General features: G+C 38.7%; 1 protein-coding gene across 1 annotated transcript; it reads left to right on the forward strand.

Annotated features, from left to right (window-relative positions):
- The first annotated feature begins 10,733 nt into the window (after positions 1-10,733).
- LOC143605263 (UDP-glycosyltransferase 71A15-like) lies at positions 10,734-20,754 on the forward strand. Its single transcript, XM_077081440.1, has 2 exons — positions 10,734-10,839; positions 20,273-20,754. The coding sequence occupies exons 1-2, from the start codon at positions 10,734-10,736 to the stop codon at positions 20,752-20,754; spliced, it is 588 nt and encodes a 195-aa protein (XP_076937555.1).
- The last annotated feature ends 639 nt before the right edge of the window (positions 20,755-21,393 follow it).

Genomic DNA, 21,393 nt, shown 5'->3' on the forward strand with positions numbered 1-21,393 from the left:
ACACATGGAGACTCTTGATGCAGCAAAGATAATGTCATCCACGTAGACTTGCACCAGCAGGAAGTCGCTTCCATCTCTCTTGAAGAACAACGTGCTATCTATCTTCCCTCTTTCAAACCCATTTTCAAGCAAGTAATCTGATAAAGTTGAATACCAGGCACGAGGTGCCTGATGTAGTCCATACAATGCCTTGCTTAACTTGTACACGTGATCAGGAAAGTCTGGGTCAGGAAAACCCGGAGGTTGCTCAACATACACAACCTCATCAACTTTCCCGTTCAGAAACGCACTCTTCACATCCAACTGAAATACCTTCATCTTTTTATAAGCAGCGAACGCCAAAAACAATCTAATGGCTTCCAACCTTGCGACAGGAGCGAACACTTCATTATAATCAATCCCTTCTTGTTGATTAAAACCTTTAACGACTAGCCTTGCCTTGTTTCTTATGATAATCCCTTTCTCATCTCTCTTGCACTTAAACACCCATTTTGTGCCTATCGCATGCACATGCTTCGGTTTTTCAACCAAAGTCCAAACTTCCATTTTCTTGAACTGAGCCAACTCTTCTTGCATGGCTTCGACCCACGAGCTGTCCTTGAGAGCCATTTGATAATTCTTCGGTTCAATCTGGCTGATAAAGCAGGTGTACAAGCATTCGTTGATTATGCCTGTCTCCTTAAGCTTGTGTAAACACAGGTGTGCTCATTCAAGCTACGTCTTGTTTGTACACCGGAGGACACATCACCAATCACATTCTCCAAAGGGTGATCTTTATGAATTCTCGTGGTCAGAACTGAACCAACATGCAAATTGTCTTCCAAGTTAGAAGAGAGCTCGTCAATGGTTGTTTCATGCTGAGAGTGAAATGGATTGAAAAATTCTTCTTCAGTCGAGGTAGCAGGGGTATCGACAGCATTTGATGAGGAAGGTTGACATTTATCGATCAGCTGTCTTTGCAATAGATTTTCTTCCTCATAAAGGATCATCTTTGTAGCAACTCTCTCTTCTTCTTCAGCAATATCCAAATACGGTATGTTAATAGACTTAAAAAGTTTAACATAGTCGAAAAACTCAGCAGGTCCGTTGCTTGGTTTTGGCGGTTGATAACTTGTGATATCGGTGTTACACACCACCTCAACCTTGCTGGTCGATGTATTAAAGACACGTCTGTTGGGAGTCCCAACAACATAACCGACTAAGATTCCTTCATCGGCTACTTCACCAAATTTAGAATTTGTCTTTAAAATCGAACAAGGGGACCCGAATGGTTCAAGACCATTCAAGTTGGGCTTTCTCCCATGCATAAGCTCATAACACGTTTTACCAAGTCTTTTAACAGTTAAGACTCTATTCAGAACATAACAGAACAGCTTCAGCCCAAAACACCACAGGAAGCTTCGAATCAGCCAGCATTGTTCTGGCTCCTTCAATTAACGTTCTGTTCTTCCTTTCAGCCACTCCATTCTGTTGCGGTGTATACGGAGCGCTGTATTGGTGTTCAATCCCTTTCTGAAGGCAGAAGATCTCCATCTCAAAATTCTTGAACTCCGTTCCATTGTCACTCCTGATGAACTTAACCCTTTTATCCATAACGTTCTCAACTTTGGTAATCAAATTCTTCACCATCTGAGTCGTTTCGTCTTTTGATTTCAGGAAATATACCCATGAATATCATGAGTAGTCATCAGTGATCACCAAGCAATAAGAAGTACCTCCTAGACTTTTTGCATTCACGGGACCGAAGAGATCCATGTGAAGCAACTCTAGAGTACTGACAATAGAATTGACCTTCTTGGTGTGATGGGATTTCTTGTGCTGCTTTCCCTTCTTGCACGCTATACATTTATCTTCAAAATAGAAATTCTTCAAGGGAACGCCCAGCACAAGTCCATTCTTGACAATGTTGTTCATCTTCCGAAGATGAATGTGCCCCATTCTCCTATGCCACAATTCGGACTCCGATTCGCTCGCTTTTGTCATAAGGCATGATTCTTCCGTGGCCATTTCAGTCGACCTCATATCCATAATATATGTATTCCTTTCACGTGGAGCCTTCATCACAATCCACTCCTCTGGTATCTGAAAACCAGGTTGCAACACAATCGCCTCATTCTTTGTAAAGTGAACGGTGTACTCCTTATCACAGATCTGCGACACACTCAGCAGATTGTGCTTCAATTCTTCCACAAAGTTAACTTTCTCCAATGTCATCTTTCCGTTCGACACCGTTCCCATTCCTGTAATCTTGCCTCCACTTTCACCGGCAAAGCTCACTCTCCCTCCTTGAACATGTTTCAAATCGTGTAACAAGTATTTGTTACCCGTCATGTGCCGGGAACAGCCGCTATCTACAACCCAAAGATTGTTGGCAGCCCTGTTCAACTGTTCCTGCACAATAAAGCAAAAGATTAGAATTTGGGGACCCAAGACCAATTGGTCTTGGATCTATACATCCCAAACTTTGGCTTTCCAAAGTTAGTATCTCGATAATTCCTGTAAGTCCTATTAGGAAACCTCCTTGAAGATTGATTGTGAGGCCTTCCAAACCTTTGTGAATTGAAAGAATTATAGCTTGTGGTTTGGTTATTAGCAGTGTAAAACTGAGATTTGTTTCTATGAAAACCTGAATTAGTCACATTTTTGAAGTTTAAATGGTTTTCATTTTTAGCAGCATGATAATAACTATTAGACTTATTCTCAGTTTTAGTAGGCCTAACACCTCTGAATCGCTGCTTCAGAGGGCAATCTGCAACTAGGTGCCCTAATTGATTACACCTAAAACAACACCTATGCTCAACCTTTTTATCAACCGGTGTTTTAGATGTCGAGGCTTTATTACCGCCCGTTCGTCTCACATATGGTGGGACGTACGGGTTTAGTGGAGTACTCTTTTTATTCGTCTTATCTTTCTCTCCACCATTGGGTAATACCACCTCCTCTTTTGCCTTACCAGACTCGGATGACTTATCCGAATCCGATGAGACTGGACTTGGATCAGAAATTTTAACACTTGAAACAGGCGAACTTGTTTCGCCTCCACTAACATTTGGTTCTTTACAAGTTATTTTAACTGGTACTGTCTGAGCAACCTCAAAATCAACAGATTTCTGAACACTAGGGTTAAAAGTGTAATTGTGATTATAAGGTGGTGGAACCTCATGATAACCGATTCCTCCTCTCTTAGCAGAGGAACCTTGATCACTAACAAGGTGATCAAGAATAGCAGAGGAATTTCTGAACTGCTCTAGTTTTCTATTCAGTTCCACCACTTTTACCTGGTGATCAGCAATCTGTTTTTCTCTATCAGCAATTAGTTTGGTTTTTTCTTCCAAAACTTCATAGCTTAAATCAATCACTTCAATTTTTTCAGCAAGTTTTGTTTTTAGACTTTTAACATCTTTTTCACAAGCTTTTATTTTGACTTTATAGCTATTTTCTCTTGCTTTTGTAAAATGATGATCTTCTTTTAGGGTTTTAAATTCAGCATCCAACCTAACATACTGATCGGTTATAGTTGCTAATTGCTCAGACAAGTTTTCACATTTAGAACATGTAGGTTTAGAACATACCTCGGAGAGCTGGTCTTTAACATCTGCCATGAAAGCTTTTTCTTCTCCGGTAACCTTCTCACTTTCTTCAGTTTCAACCTTCGCCAAATTTGCCTGCTCAAAAGTTTCTTTAGTCTGCAGGTTCCAGTTGTATTCACCAGCTTCTCTGGACATCATGGCACTATAATCTTTAGAACCCCCACTTTGCTGTGTAGACCTGCCCTGACTTCGTTCTACACGCTCATTCCTGCACTCCTTTGCAAAGTGACCGTTTTGCTGACAATTGTAGCATCTTACCTTCGTCTTGTCAAACCCTGGCCTTCCACCGACAAACTTTCTTCCGGTCTTATTCATAAACCTTTTCACTCTTCTTACGATCATGGCCATCTGCCATTGTAGATCCATTTCTTCCATATCATCAGCATCAATCTGGTCATAGTCTTCATCCAACATAGCTGGATCAACAATCTTCCCCTGAATATAGTTCTCATAGGAAGCAATGAAAGAAGCATAGAGACCAAACTGCTCTTCAGCAAACTTGACACTCATAGGCATCTTGGAGTAGTTGTTGCTGGGAATACTTGGAGAGCAACTACTCTTGCTTACCTGGGGTTGAGAACCACTCGATCCACCTGCTACATAGCAAACATCACCATTTGTGTTGACTGACACATGACCCTCATGTGATGAGTTTGCGCCCGACTCTCCCTTCGAGTAGTAGGCAGCAGATTCAGTCTTCGATCCTGAGCTAGTGTTGACTTTAGCTCCATACATACCTGGATCTTGAACCTGATCCGTAGGTGTCTCTTTTCTGACCATGTTAAGCTCAAAGGTTCTGAGCTTGTTGACTGCCGTTTCTAGATCATATGTGGGAAAGTCTTTGTCTTCCCTCATCAGCACAGTGTACATCTCCCATTTTGGTGGGAGAGCATCTAGAAGCTTCTCAACTATTTCTTCTTCTCGGTAGGAAATAGAATAGTTGCTCAGTTCAGTCATCAGATGGTAATATCGAGTGATAATATCATCTAAGGATTCATTCTTCAAATACTTGAAGACTGAGAACTGGGTTTTGAGCAATTTTATCTTGGAAGCACGGATTCCTACATTCCCTTCAAATCTGTTCTCAAGAGCTTCCCAAAGCTCTCTTGCTGACGTATACTTTCTAAACGTATGAAGGATCTCTTGTGGAAGAGCCATAGTAATAGCAGCATGAGCCTTGCTCTCGGCCTCATACATCTTTTTCTCTTCTTCTTCCATTTTGCTATACTTTTTGATTTGATCACGACCTTCATACTCCATAACTGGTGGAATATAACCATCCTGGATGCATACCCACATCTTCGCATCCTGGTATTTGACGTATTGTATGAACCGATCCTTCCATGCGACGAAATCGGTTCCCTTCAGCAACCTTGGGGCCTTAGTAGTTGACCCTGCTTCAACTTCCATCTTCACTAACTCAGAGATGTTAATCGACGACATCTTTCCCGAAAAGTAAGTAACCCAAAAAAAATCAAAAAATTTTCTGAAAAGTACTCTAGGCGAAGTTACGGATAACTTCGCATAAGCCTTAACTTCGCCGCTGATTAACTTCGCTGAAGAACTTCACAGATGATTAACTTCGCTTAAGGTAAGCGAAATTAGGAGGTAGGCGGAGTTGTAGAGAACTTCGCTGAGTTAGGCGAACTTGAGAAGGTAGGCGAAGTTGTGGATAACTTCGCTTAACCTTATATCTTCGCCGAAACCCTACGTATCCTGACGGCAACTTCGCCTGATGAACACGGACGTTTTTGCAGATCTGAAATCTGGATTTTACGAGGTTTTTGACGGTGCAAAGGCTTGATTACGATGGTAGAAGGTAAGGTTGACTCAAAAACACAGAAAACACGTCCCGCGAATAGTCGAAACGGGACGATTTCTACACCCGCGTGAATATCCCGAACCACACAATCGAGCAAATGCTCTGATACCAATTGTAGGTTCCCTGGACGGATCGCACGAGATATCTTGGTCTACTCAGGTGCGGAATCCCTGCGTAGATCGTTACGAGTATAGAACACGAATCACACGAACACACGAAACGAACACACGTTATATATTATAACTCAAACACGTGATGTAATATCACTGTTACAGACTCTCGTCCTCACGTTACAATGAACTCGAACTACTGACACGAACTTCAACCACGATTACCAACCAAGCCGTAACCTAGGACTATAAATACACGACAACTTCGCCTGGCATATTCAGGCGAAGTTGTCCATAACTTCGCTTGACTAACAAGTTCGCCTGTTAAGCGAACTTGTCAGTAACTTCGCTTAAACATACAAAACATAATTAAACATTACAGACTCGATTACAGACACTAGACTATGAACTACTGACATTATGCACCAACACGTTTAATACATTTATTATAGTTTTGTGTAAAAAGAATAATACACAAACACACACACACACACACATATATATAGATATATAAATATATATATATATATATATATATATATATATATATATATATATATATATATATATATATATGTGTGTGTGTGTGTGTGTGTGTGTATGAAAACTTGTAATGAGATTAATTGACAAGAAACGATGACTCAATGATGTCGGTTTAAATAAATAACGTTTATTTGATATTTAATATTAATTATAATATTTTATAAATTATTTAAAAGAATTAAACAACAAAAATATAAAAGTACAAAAAAATTGGCTGCTGCAGGACTCGAACCCGGGCCAATGGCCGGCTCAAAGGTTTAACACACACACCCTAGCTAATTATGCTAAGGTGTCAGTTGGTTAAGGTTTGTAAACGGATTAATATAAACAGAAACTAATTAAACCAATTTGATCATGAACCCTAGATTATGCAACTGATTAACTCTTTCAGTGTTCATTAAATTAATGTCAGGGCTTATATTTACTGATGATAGACGAGCAGAATGCATGTTTTAATTACCTTGAATGATGACGAAACCAAGGGGAACGACAACCCGTCGCAGCACCAAGAACAAGATCCGAACAGAGGGTTGCGACCAAATCAATGCAATTAAGTTTAGGGGTTTTGATCGTTGGGTTAAATAGGAGGTGCGGACGAGAGCAATTGAATTATGATCAGTCCTATGCTATATAATCGATTTAGGTCAAGGCGGTTATCAAATATATCAATTCGCGTCCAATTTGGATATTGTTTCTTAATTAACAAAGTCGGTTAGGCCGATAATGGTAAGAATAATCACAAACATGATTCCATTCCTAGTTTAGATCGAAAATTATGGCTCAAGCCAACAAAACGGGTCACGGTTACGGGGAAACGGATCTTGAACCACGGGTTAACGGGTCAGGGACCAAATAGTTGTAATTATAATATGCAGAAATTGCAGTTTAGTCCTTGGAGATTGAAGGTGGAAACAATAAAGGATTTAAGTTTAGTTTTGGGTTAAAAGTGTGCATTTTCCCAAAGTTAAATATATATATTAAATAAATATAATAAAAAAATAGAATAATTACTCGATAAACGCGATACTTTTCAGTGTTAAAATTTTCCCGAACATAAAATGGGTTGGGTAACAGTTGTAGTTAGTACGTGAAAAAAACCAAGTTGTTACACTATTGAATTTGTTTACGCCTCATGTACACAAGCACACACACAAGTCTAAGGCTTAGGCCTAAAACAAAGTTTTTCAAAGATTTACAAATAAGGTTTACTTGGGTTTTCTGATATTTCCTCTTCATAAAGATGATTCTATGATGCGGGTATGTAGTAACTGGAAGGGGGACGTGCTTGTTTTCCGAACTCTTGACACCAAGGTTATTGAAACCTAAGGATAAGCATTGCGCATATATCCAATCAGACGCCGGACCTGGTTTCTTACCTCTAGAGTTCGGGAAACTTATTAGGCCAAATCATACCACACCAAATGCCATACGAATCACAACTTTATGTTTTCAAACGTGAACATGTCCTCTTTATGATAAGGATATGGTTGCACTCCTTAGGATGTCACACATGTCATGGTAATTCATGCGACGTGTGACTCCGACCCTCAATGTTTTACAATGTGTTTTAACCGATAGTATGTCAAGTCGTGGTAATACACGAATACCAGCTTTTGGTTCGATTTATTTTTGAAATTTTGATTTTTGTGTTGGAATATAAGAGTCCATGGTGGTTCATGAAAACTCTAAGTTCCTTACAACACTTATTATTATTATTATTATTATTATTATTATTATTATTATTATTATTATTATTATTTTATTATTATTATTATTATTATTATTATTATTATTATTGTTATAGTTTTCATATTTTAACAAACTTTAACAAAGATTCCTTTTCTTTATATATCATGCACTATTCTGAGTCTCAGGAATCCGTTACCCGTGTTCGCAGAATGGCTTCCCATCACCTTCAGTGTCGTTCATCTGGAACCTTTAGCTGTAAGATAACTAAGCACCTGACAGTGGTCCTCCCTGATATCATGACCCAGATGCACCAGAACATCATGGCTAGCGTTAACCCTGCTCCTCCCATGCCTTCAGCTCCTGTTGTGACCTTCAAGAATTTTATTAATGCCAAACCTACCGCTTTTAATAGAACTTAAGGTGCCACTGCCCTACTTCGGTGGTACGAAAAGATGGAGAGCGTGTTTCTCCACATTGAGTGTCCTGATGATAAGCAAACCCGATTCGCTGCAAATGTTTTTGAGAAAGGTGCTCTTACATAGTGGGTCAAGGAAAAGTCGACCCGCGGTGCTGAAGCTGCCATGGAATGAACTGAAGGATCTCATGACCTGACAGTTTTGTCCTCCAAATGAGCTCATGAATTTGGAGACTGAGTTTTGGAACCTTAAGCAAGAGGGTGGTGAGCACTTGGCTTACACCTCCCGCTTCAATGAACTTAGCGTGTTTGTGCCGCACCTTGTTACCCCTGCTTCGCATGCCATCAAGAAGTACATTAGGGGACAACCGAGACAAATCCAAGACAGTGTTTTAAGTAGTTCGCGTATAAAACTTGGCGACGCAATCAATCTGACCGCTACATTAACCAACAACCATGTCAAAGTCGGGACTTTGACATTAAAATCATCCAAGAAACCGGCCGATAAACTTACTGCTGAACCCAAAGAACCCAAACCCGAATCATCCAAACCCATATACTCCTCCCACAACCGCAACAGGAAGCGCAAGAACTACGCGCTAACCCAACAACCCGCACCTCAACCATAAGCCAATCCCACACCACCTGCCAGGAAACCCTATAATGGACCTTACACATTTTGCAGCACCTGCCAATGTCACCATCCCGCCTATGCTTCCTGCCGACAGTGCACCCGTTGCAACTGTTACGGGCATCTTAGTTCCACTTGTCATGAAACCACCATATTGGCTCCCCCACGGGCTGCTCATCACAACCCTCGTCCTGTGCAAATGGCTCAACCCATTATCTAAATGCAGGCTTGTTATAATTGTAGTGAACTTGGCCATTTTCGTAACGCGTGTCCATGACTCGCAAATGTGAACCCGCTTCAACTGGCTCTTGCCCCGCAATTTCAACTCCAAGCTTACCAAGCCTATCAAGCGATTCAGCCACAAGCTCCACCGTTGTTGGCTAATCAAGCTTAATCTCAACCATTCCCAGCAATCCAAGCACCTGCACCCCAAGAGGGTCAAACCACTCAAGCCGTTGCAGCTCCTAATGATAATCATGGGTGTGCTTTCATGATGAATGCCTACCAATCTCAGCAAAACAGAGATGTGGTGAACGGTACGTTACTTGTAGACGACCACTTTGCATCCATTTTATTTGATAACGGTGCCAACATGAGTTTCGTATCCTTAGAATTTGAACTGTTACTTGCTAAACCTCGATCTAAACATAAAAGCTTGTACACTGTTAAGGTTGCTAATCGTAAATCCGTGACGCTCAATTCCGTTATACGAAGTTGCAAGATGAATCTTAATGGCCACACGCTCTCAAATGACCTCATCCCGATGCAGTTGGAAAGTTTCGACATCATAGTAGGCATGGATTGGTTGTCCTCCCACCATGCCGAAATCGTTTGCTTTGAGAAGTTCATTCGTATTCCGATTGCCGATGGTCAAAACCTTCGTGTTCTTGGTGAAAAGCCTTCTCCTTCGAGCCTTAACCTCATAACGTGTTCTCAGGCCCATGCATACTTACGCAAGAAGTATTTAGCCTTCGTGGCTCATGTCGTTGAAAAGAAATAGCAAAAGATTGAATACATTCCGGTTGTTCGTGAGTATCCCGAGGTGTTTCCCGATGACGTTTCTGGTCTTCCCCCCATTCGCGAAGTTGAATTCTGTATTGATCTCGTGCCTGGTGCAACTCTGATTGCAAAGGCTCCCTACCGTCTTGCACCCGCACCCTCCGAGATGCAAGAATTGTCCACCCAGCTCCAAGAACTTTCGGACAAAGGGTTCTTCCGCCCTAGTTCGTCTCCATGGGGCTCACCTGTTTTGTTTGTCAAGAAGAAAGACGGTTCTTTTCGTATGTGTATCGAATATCGCGAGCTCAACAAGCTTACGGCCAAAAATCGTTACCCTTTGCCTCGCATCGACGATCTCTTCGATCAACTTCAGGGAGTTTCTTGCTTCTCCAAGATTGATCTTCGTTCGGGTTATCATCAACTACGCGTGACCGCCTTTCAGACTCGATACGGACATTACAAGTTTAGGGTTATGCCCTTTGGGTTAACCAATGCACCCGTGGTATTCATGGACCTCAAGATCCGTGTATGCAAACCATACTATAAATTCATGATTGTATTTATTGACGACATTCTCATATATTCCAAGTCCAAAACCGAGCATACGAAGCACCTTCATTCCATCCTTGATCTCTTGAGGATGGAACAACTTTACGCAAAGTTCTCGAAGTGTTAATTCTGGTTTAACGAAATTCCATTCTTAGGGTACATAGTAAACGAAAAGGGTTTTCACGTTGACCCAGCCAAAGTCTAAGTAATTAAGAATTGGAAAACTCCAACCTCTCCTACTAAAGTTCGTTCGTTTCTTGGTCTTGCGGGTTATTATCGTCGCTTCATCCTTAATTTTTCCAAGATCCCTAACCGTCTTGACTCACAAGGATAAACCTTACGTGTGGGACCAAAGTAAGATGAAGCATTCCAAACTCTCAAACATATGCTTTGTGATGCACCGATCTTTGCTCTCCCTGAGGGTAACGAGGACTTTGTTGTCTATTGCAATGCTTCTAACCAAGGCCTCGGTTGTTTCCTTATGCAACGAGGTAAGTCATCGCCTACGCTTCACGACAACTTAAAGTTCATGAAAGGAACTATACGACACATGATCTCGAGCTTGGTGATGTTGTTTTGGTGTTGAAAATTTGGAGACATTACCTTTATGGCACAAAATGTGTGGTATTCACCGATCACAAGAGTCTTCAAAACATTTTTGACCAAAAGGATCTGAACATGCGGAAACAACGATGTGCCGAATTACTTAGTGATTACGACTGTAAAATTCACTATCACCCTGGTAAAGAGAATGTTGTAGCCGACGCCCTTAGTCAAAAGACTCATGTGAAATCAATTTTGCTTCATAGCGTGTCCTTGAAGCCTAGCATGTCTCTTTCACCGAGGGTATATGAACGATGAAATGTCCTGTGGCGCTGAGCTTCAACTCGAAACCAAGCGTGTTGGTTTGTTGTATTACCTTAATCGTTTGTGGGTTCCCAATCATGACGATCTTCGTAATTTCATCATGGATGATGCTCATAAGTCATAATATTCCATGCATCCTTGTGCGAATAATTCGTATTTCGACTTACGGTCCACATTTTGGTGCCCCAGTATGAAGAAATACGTTGCATTGTACGTGGCAAAGTGCCTTATTATGGCTAAAGTTAAGGCTGAACATCAGTGACCATCTAGTACTCGTGCAATGACACATCCCGATTTGGAAACGTGAAGATGTGACCATGGATTTCGTGTTCAAACGACCAACCACTCGAATCCTCCACGATGGTATTTGGGTTATTGTCGACCGTTTGTCAAAGTCCGCGCACTTCATTCCGATCAACGAAAAGTTCCCGATTGATCGGCTCGCCCAGATATATGTTCAGCGTATTGTGTGTCTCATGGTGTACCTTTTCATATCATTTCTGACCATGATAGTCATTTTACTTCTCACTTTTGGTCATCTCTACAAACCGCATTGGGAACTCGTTTGGACTTTAGCCTCGCCTATCATCCTTAAACCGATTGGCAATCCCAGCGAACGATTCAAATGCTTGAGGATATGCTTAGGTCATGTGTTTTGGATTTTGGTGAAAACTGGGACTCTCATCTTCATTTGTTGAGTTTTCCTACAATAACACTTTTATACGAGCATTGGTATGATTTCTTTCGAAGCACTCTATGGTCGTAAGTGTCGTTCTCTTATTTGTTGGAATGAGATTGGTGAAACCCAAATCACCGGTCCCGAACTTGTCCAAGAGACCACTGATCGAATCACGCAAATTCGATAAAATCTTTTAGCTGCTGATAGTCGCCAAAAGAGCTACATTGATAACCATAAATGACTTCACGAGTTTAATGTTGGTGATAGAGTTCTTCTCAATGTATCCTCTTGGAAGGGTGTTGTTCGTTTCGGTAAGAAAGGTAAACTATCTCCTCGATATGGTTGACCTTTCAAAATTCTCGATCGTGTTGGTAGCGTGGCCTATACTCTTGAACTTCCGCAAGAACTCGCGAATATTCATCCGCGTTTCATGTGTCGAATCTTAAGAAGTGCTTAGCCGGGAAAAATCTCCACATACCACTTGACGAAGTGTGCATTGATGAGTCTATACACTATGTTGAGAAACCGGTGGAAATTATGGACCGCAAGGACAAAGAAACCAAACGTAGTCGTGTACCTTTGGTGAAGGTTCGCTGGGATTCTAAACGTGGCGCTGAATTTACTTGGGAGCAGGAAGACCAAATGCAAACTAAGTATCCCCACCTGTTTGATATGGATTCTTTTGCTTAATTTTAGGATGAAATTTTCAAAAGTAGGGAATGTTGTGGCATTCTTCATTTTTCGATTGGTATGTGTATTCGTTAAACCGACCCGTTGGGTCCTTTCAATGTTTTATTAATTATCATTAATAAATATTTCCGACATTTGATATCCAATGGTTGTTCGTTATTACTTTCGATTTATACCAAGTTTTACCGTTACTCGAGCTTTGGGTTAAATGCTTAAATATCCTACAGTATTAATTATAAATGATGAACGTATAAATAAAATCTATCTTAAAGTTCAAAGACTTATATGTAAAGTTAAAATAAAAAATCAATTTTAAGAACTTATGAAACTTTGGGGGAATAAACTGCAAATTTAATTTAAAATATATTAAAATATAAAAATCTATCCCAAACCCCCACCCAATCCAGTTTTCTCGTCAACATAATCCGATGAAGCCGGCGGCGGCTCCGAATACCCTTTTTTAAGCTGTATTACACGCGATTATGCCCATTTAACCTCAATAACGAAATTGGTTGTTGATTTTAAACTGTAATCAACTAATTAATTTCATATTAACATCGTAGAACCGTGATTAACATTCGTAATGACCGCCAGAAATTGAGTAATCAAATTATCACAATTAATGTCGATACGCTCCACCAACTAGTATAAATGCGACTCTAATCTCGAACTAAAATCGTTCACAAACTCCTTTCACTCTAAAATACACTAAATTATTAACTTTGAAGTTCGGCTCCGGCGAGGTCTCTTTCTCCGTCAAAACAACACGATAACGAGTAATTAATATAAGCATTTTATTAATTTTGATCCAATAAACGAAACCCCTAACCTAGGTTAATCGAACATGGGATAGATTCTTCAATTGGAAATCTAGGGTTCCAATTGAAGAAGATGACTCTGAAGAAGTAAATATATTCAATATTTATCATACCTTAAACTGAATTGCTTCTTGGTTCACCTAGTTGCATTCTGGTTATGGCATACACGAGACCCGGGTTCGAAACCCGGGTCAACCTTTTTTATTTTTGTTAACTATTTTGTTATTATTAATTAAAAAAATCATTAAAAATTAATAGTATATATATAATAATAATAACCATGCCATTAACGAATATAGCACCTAGTCCAACTAGTTAACTCGCTGACCTTATAACATCGAGACCCGGGTCAGTCCCCATTTTTTAAATCAAGTTTTATTAATTAATTATCCTTATTAATTAATTATAATCATTTAAAAATCTTATCAAATTATAAAACTCATTATAAACTAAATAAAAATTATATAAATTAAATATGAAGTATATTTCACTATTTTACACTTAAAAACCGAATGTGTTGTTGATGACCGTGTCGTACCGATCATGCAAAAACCTAATTTTACCTATAGACAGAGTAAGTCAAGTATTGAATCCAGAGGAGCATGTGGTCAATGCCATACGTTTGTTCGTTTATTTTACTATATTTACAAAACAATTATAAAGAAACAATTATGAAGATTTGTCAAAAGTGCTGATCACACTAGCAAATGAACTGGTTTTAATATCAATTGTGTAATTTAGCAAAGTTCAATCAATTAACAAAGAAAATCACATCCGGGAATTCAAGTAAGCAACTAACAGTATTCTCATGCAACTTAACAAATTAATTATCATTGGTCAACTAAAGATTGTTTAACGAGCTAAACCTTAGGCATCAACAATCGCTAACACACGACACCAGTTATCAAACAGTCCCTGCCAGTGTGACTCAACTAAGGGCAATTGTACGCTTTCTTGCAATTAACTAGTCATCACAACCTTATAAGCAATTATTATAGCAACCGACAAACTAATAGTTCTGATCGACAAAAACCTAAACCGACTGAATGCACAGCAATACTAAATATCAATACTCATAGATTAATCAAAGACAATTGCAAATCATTCGTTCTAAAAGACATGAGAAAACTGAAAAATACAATACTCTACATCCCGGGTATGATTCGAGAAGATTTAACCGCTCATGATCTTCGATAAGTCTTCAGCTATTGATTCAGGATGATGAACTACGAATCCCGAGGTGATCGGAGGTGATCCGGGGCTCCCGGAATCGCCCTTTGTCATCCCAAAACGGCTGGAAGTCGTCCTCCTTGATTAGGGTTTGTAAAATAGAAGATATAGGTCAAAACCCATTTTTTCCCCGTTTTTTAGGCCCGTCGCGTAGCGCGATGGCCATATACCCATAACGTCGTGCTAGGAGATGGACGATGACCTCATTTTTGGATTCCTCTCGTCGAGAAACCCAAAATTCATATATTATGGGTTCCGTAACTCATTGTCTAGCCCAGGATATGCTCGTTTTACTTCTTGGTCGCTTTTCGTCAACCTATCTTGTTCAGTTTTAGCATCGGCTTTAGGTTTCTTATCTAAACTCTTCCCGAATCCTTCTAACACTTCCCAAGACTTCAAATTATGCTCTGGTGTTCCTGAGATATCATTCCATGCTCGTATAAGTCTCCAATTTAGCATATTTAATGATCAATGATCTGAAATACAAAAACACGTATGAAGTACCAAAGTTCTAACAATATACTGAACAAAACTACATAATTAACACACTAATATATGTATAAAATACCCGAACATCAGTCGTTTTTGTAAACCATAATTAAATATCGTTTATTAATCTTAAACGTAAACTTTAATTAACTAAAAAATCATCTCGCTAAATCATTGATTATAATTTCGATTTATAAACCTTAGTTCAAGTCTTTCGAACATTTAAACTTCATATCGTTGCCGTTAAAATACTTGTATCGTGATGATAACCGAAAATTCCATTCAAGCATAAATAAAATAATCAAAATTCATAAAATTAATAAAATATTAACTAACTCCCTAATAAATTAGACAATAAATGACCCGTAAGATTATCAATCAAGTCTCTTATTTATTTATCATAGTTAGTGCAGATAGCTCATTTCGGATTTCGTGAAGCTTTCGATTCTTTTGCCATTTTCAAGCTTTCAGACGCGTTCGAATTACCTTTTTACCTCAATTCATAAGGTGAGTTTTTCACAACCCCTATTTAAACGTTTTCTTATTTTGGGGTAGCATATGTATCTATTACAAAATTCAAGTATTATGATTTCGATTACAAACTATAATTCACTATATGGACTTGTGTGTTATTTGATTACTTGCTCTCATGTACTTGCACGTGGTAGCCTCATTAGGTATGATTATCCGAGTATATTGGTTGTTACCAACTGGAAAAGACATTACTTGCGCGATTACTCGAGTACGTTGGTTGATACCAATTGGAAAGGACTTTGTTTGCTCGTTTATCACTTGTCCATGGATTGTATAATTTTTATGTATTTATATAAAACTGTGGGAAATCACCAACTATCTAAATAGTTGACATTATTTAATAAATATGTTACATGTACTGTGATTAGAGGATGAAGTATTGGAAGACAATTAGTTTCTCGGTTATTCAAATAAACAAACTATTATTATGATTGTGCTTTTGATTTGGATTTGTACTGTTACATTGAAAATTGTGTTACATATTGCTTGAAATTAATTAACGTTATTATGGTCACCAAATAGTTTCACGTGTGTTTGAACAATCTATACGTCACACTCGGGTGTTTCCGCTTAAGCAGGGGTGTTACACATAGCATCACAAGTACACAATTGATGGTCAGGCATATTTCATGTGTATTATATTAATTGTCTAGTTTTAGTTAAATTATAGTGTGAACATTGGTACTTCAAGCATGTTTACGTGCTTTAGGTCTTTAGATCCAAGGACGCTTATCGGGGTGGTTTACGAGCTCGAAATGATGATTTAGAAGAGCAGAATCGATCGACACGCTTCCCAATGTTGAACACATCAAAATGCCAAAAATTCCCTACTAAAGAAGCCCTTCGCACTACGCGAAGGGATGAAGATATGTTGCTTCACGCTACGTGAAACAGCCCAAAAATATTTCCCCGACTATTTTGTCCTTCGCGCTACGCAAAGGACCAAGCTATCAGCCGTTCACGCTATGCGACCTGGTTAATAACGAGAAGATTAATCTAACTTGATATAATCGTTCTCTCAATAGCCTAAAGACTGAAGAGGTCAAAGCAATAATTGTAAATTGATTCTTGGAATTTGAAACACATGCAATAGAGTCGTTATTATCTAACTCCATCATCCCACTGGTGTATCCAGTGGGACCATACTCGACCAAGACGATGGTTTTGGTACAAAAAACCATTAGACGAAGAAATCGTCACATGTTTGGATAATCAACTGCCTTCCTCGGTTGTTTTCTTGTGCTTTGGGAGTATGGGTAGTTTTGAGGAAGTTTAATTGAAGGATATGGCACATGGTTTAGCGCAGAGCGACCACCATTTCCTTTGGTCCCTCCGTCAGCCCGCACCAGTGGATCAAAAGTCTAAAGTCACCATAGACTATGAGGATCCTAGAGTGGTTGTAAGTCCCGAATCTGGATCACTACATAGCAATATCAACTTAACACATGATTGGGTGGAATCCAAACATGTGATGAATCAAGAAACAAATAACAAGAACACAAAACATAGGATTCAAAGCACACGTTTATTATAAATGTCGAGTACTTAATCCCGTAATACAAAATCGGTTTCACCTTGGAGAGAATAATTAACTAACCTCTCTTAACAATGATAAACATAAAGCTTATATATGTTAGTTCAAGCCATGTAGGCTAAGCCCAATCCCAACCCGTCAAGCCCACCGAAATCTACAAGGATTTTGGTTTATTACAAACAAAACCTAAAACACAAAACACAGCATAAACCATAAAATATATCCAAACAGTGGTCTTGTGCAACATCCAAAAATTTTCGTTAATTGGCCTGTGTGTCTCTATGAGCTTGCTATGTTAATCGGGATGTAATTTCTCCAAGTCGAGGGGCTTCCTAGTACTTATTAAAAACCCATTTAATTATCTTTGGATTTAAGTTATCACATTTCACAAGATGGAGGACCAAAGTGTAACATTTATAATATTATAACCGATCGTTCCAGCAAGAGGCAGCCATATCACCATCAATTCTCTTTTTTCCAGCATTCCTAAGGCTAAAAATCTAATTCAAGTTTAGTATTATATCAATGAAGGTCTTTTACACCATTAAACCTTTTATTGAACCCTAGAGATGTCATAATCATGTTGGAGTTTGAGTTTTGATTATAACAGCTTCTGACATATTCGTACTCGTTTATTGTTTGGTTTATAACTCCATGATAATTGATTGTTATTGATTGATTCTTGTATCCATGATGTTCTAGTTTGAGTCTAGTTTCCAGAAAGGTATAATTTATAATTTTTGGATGAGATTTGAATGGTTTTTATGATTTTATAAAAACATGTGCCAAAGTTGATGTGGGGAGTCGAATTCTGGTCTATCTTCATGACATCAGAACCTTTTCCAGATTGGTTGGTTCCACTTTTGGAACTTCAAATTTTGAGTTAGGATTCCATCATATAAAACCCTTTTGCTGCGCACTGAAATAGCTGCACGTACCTTTTTGTGTTGGAGGAATTTTTATGATTTTTTTGTGAACTAGAAAAATATAACAAAAATATTTTTAGAAATATAAGATATTTATGCAACTCTAGTAAAAATTTCTTAATTTATTTCTATGATTTTCTTATGTAATAAAATACATCTTTGTATGCTAAAATCTGCATATTAGACTCGTTATTGATCAATATATCTCAGTTTAGGACATAATCAGTGCCTGTCCAATTGAGTATCTTTCGGGGCTGAATTAAGTAACGTTTTTGCTCCGTCATCTTCCTAGGTATGTCATATATATTATACTTTAGTATCGTGAGCAATGAAGTTCGTTTGATTGGTTAATTGTCGATAGATTGAAAACTAAGATTTCGGTTGTCTAGATTGTTAATTGTTGAGTTTAGCGCGTTGTTTGAGGGGATTAACAACCAATTCAGATTGTGTAGCCTTAGTATGGTATACGGGCTGTGAAAACTTGATTTTTATGTTATTGGGGTTGAATTCGTTGTCGATTTCTCAAACGGGTCGGTACAATGCAAATTCTCGTTTAATTGTTAGTTTGTGCGTTGTACAAGTGAATTGCCGACCCATTCAACTAGTGAAGTGTCGTGTGGACTTGTTGGCTGTAACAATACTAAATTTTATCCACACGGGGCTGAGTTGGTTGATAAGTGCATAAACAACTCATTAACGCGCGTATTCGATACAATTAACAACTTTCGGGTGTAGTTTGGAAATCCTTTGTCCCTGGAGTTAACTAAGGGTGGTTTTGGTAAATACAAGGCCCTAGGAGCTGATGTAATTGGAATTGGTATGGTTGAGGCTTTAGGTCAATCAAATCATGTTAGAACGCCTCGTTGGATAAGTGAGTACAGTTCCGTTAGTAATCATTATGTGTAATCCGACAGGTGTTTGATTCGTGGGACTACTTAGGGGTTCCCTAGCTTGTTGATATTTGTGTGCCTCGTGTCAGGTGAGTTTCATGATGCCCCTTTTAACCTTTTTACGTTTTGGGCCGGCACACACACCTTATTACAAAACTATTTGAATGGCATTGCATAGCCTTATTATTATTTGTACATTAATGGAACTAGGTGTGGATTATATTCTATGCCTTAGGATATTTTGGACTCGTTTTGGTCATAAATTCCTTAAGTTTATATATGTTGTTTATTTTCTAGGCTTGAGTATGTTATTAGGCCTGGTATTAATTGAATACAAGTAGACCTACTTACATTAGTTCATATTTTGGACTGACTTATATATATTACCTTATAGCCTACGGTTGTTGATATTATTTAGTTTCTTGTGACTAAGATTTATGTGAGTATGCTTATTAATGTGTGTGTGCATGATGATTGTGGCCGGGTCAAATATATTACTCGGGTTCTTAAATCTCGTGGAGGGGGGGGGGGGAGGCCCGTGTTGCATAATCATCATTAAGGCGGGTCAAATTTATTACTCGGATCCTTGACTTCATGTCTCGTGATTCGTGGTGGGGAGGCCCGTCGTTTGCTAAACCGTGATCGGGTCAAATATATTACTTGGGTTCTTAAATCCCGTGGTGGGGAGCCCGTACGTGTTTAGGTTTGTTAAGCCGTGACCAAGTAAAATATATTACTTGGGTTCTTAAATCCCGTGGTGGGGAGGCTTGTGTCATGTGCTTATGTCTTACCGCGTCCGGGTCAAATATATTACTCGGGTTTTTAAATCCCGTGGTGGGGAGGCCCGTACGTGTGTTCGACCGTGAATATATTATTTGGTGATTATTTCTTTATTTGATTGCCTATTATTTCCTATACTTTTTTATACATATAACTTTTGAAATGATTTATGAATGTTTACTAAAACCTGAACTCACTCAGCTCACGCTGACTTTGTGTGTATGTTAGTTTGACTTTCAGGTTAAGGATTGGATGTTATCGCTTGGACGTGCTTGAGACTACTCGTACGGTTAAAGGCATTCCTAGTCGAGAACTTCGAAATAAAAAGAATATTTTTATTTTATTTTTAGTTTTGGGCAAATGTCCCCGGCTTTGGGGTTTTTAATACTTAACATTTTCTGCTGCTTATTACTCTAAGCCGTTTTTAACGAAGTGAACTTGCTTGGTTTTAAATTTTTGAGAATTTTGGTATGATTACCAACCGTAGGATTCCCGGTTTTTGGGGTCTTACATTTTGCCAGAAGGGGATCTAGAGTGAACTGTTGGGATTGGAAAAGTCGTTGGGTGGGCCCCGCAGGTGGTAGTGCTAGGTCACGTGCAGTCGGAGGGTCTGTGCCTCACTGTGGGTGGAACTCGTTGTTGGAGAGTTTATGGTTCGGTGTACTGGTGGCTACTTGGCCTTTATATGCAGAGCATCAGATCAATGCATTTGAAATGATGGTGGATTTGGAATCAACGGTGGAGATCACACTAGATTATAAAAGGGATTTGTTTAACCCTACGGCGGAAACAATTATAGTCACTGCAAAGGAGATAGAAAGCGGGATAAGGCGAGTGATGGAGGACGATTTGGTGAGAACACAAGTGAAAAAGATGAGTGATAATAGCAGATCGACGACGATGGAGGGTGGTTCATCATATTCCTATATTGGTTTTCTCATTCAAGATGTTATAACACATGTCTCCTAATATCAGTTTTTTCTTTTTAATGTTTTAACTTGTGATGTTGGTAACACCAAAAAATAATAAAGATACGTTAGATTTTGATCCTTTACTATTTAGTAGTGTTGAATAAAAGTTGTCCACTTAACGTGCGTTGGTGGCGTAGGCATTGGTTAGAAGGGTGGTGACTTAGTGGCGATTAGACCTGAAGTACATAGCATGTGACAGTAGCTTTGTGTTTTCGTATATTATTGTTGATTAATATCAAGCCATAAATCGCAAGTGACAATAGCTTTTTAATGTTTTTACTTTTATAACTTTAAAAGATGGTTTTATAAAATTCCAAATATATTATTGAGACGTGCTCATATTTATCCACGTTTCAGTCTAGATTTAGTTAATAACGGAGTTGTGCGTAGTAATATTTAAGTCATTGAAACACAAAAGTAAACGTTGTCGAGATTGCTTCAAAGTTTTATTTTTATGGTAGTTTTTTTCCTTTTACAACCTTCAAAATTTAATGATTTAAAAATTTTTTTGTTATTGCAACATGCTTATTTTAAACAAAGTTTTAACATGAATATTTTGTTGTATACATGTTCGACATTATTTTATTCCTAGGTTCCCTCGCCATAACACACGTGATAGATTTACGCTAGCGTTTTG

Source organism: Bidens hawaiensis, unplaced genomic scaffold (genome assembly GCF_021521415.1).
Source record: "Bidens hawaiensis isolate Kalapana, Puna unplaced genomic scaffold, B.hawaiensis_p1.1 tig00068807_1, whole genome shotgun sequence".
In the NCBI taxonomy this organism is placed as follows: Eukaryota; Viridiplantae; Streptophyta; class Magnoliopsida; order Asterales; family Asteraceae; genus Bidens; species Bidens hawaiensis.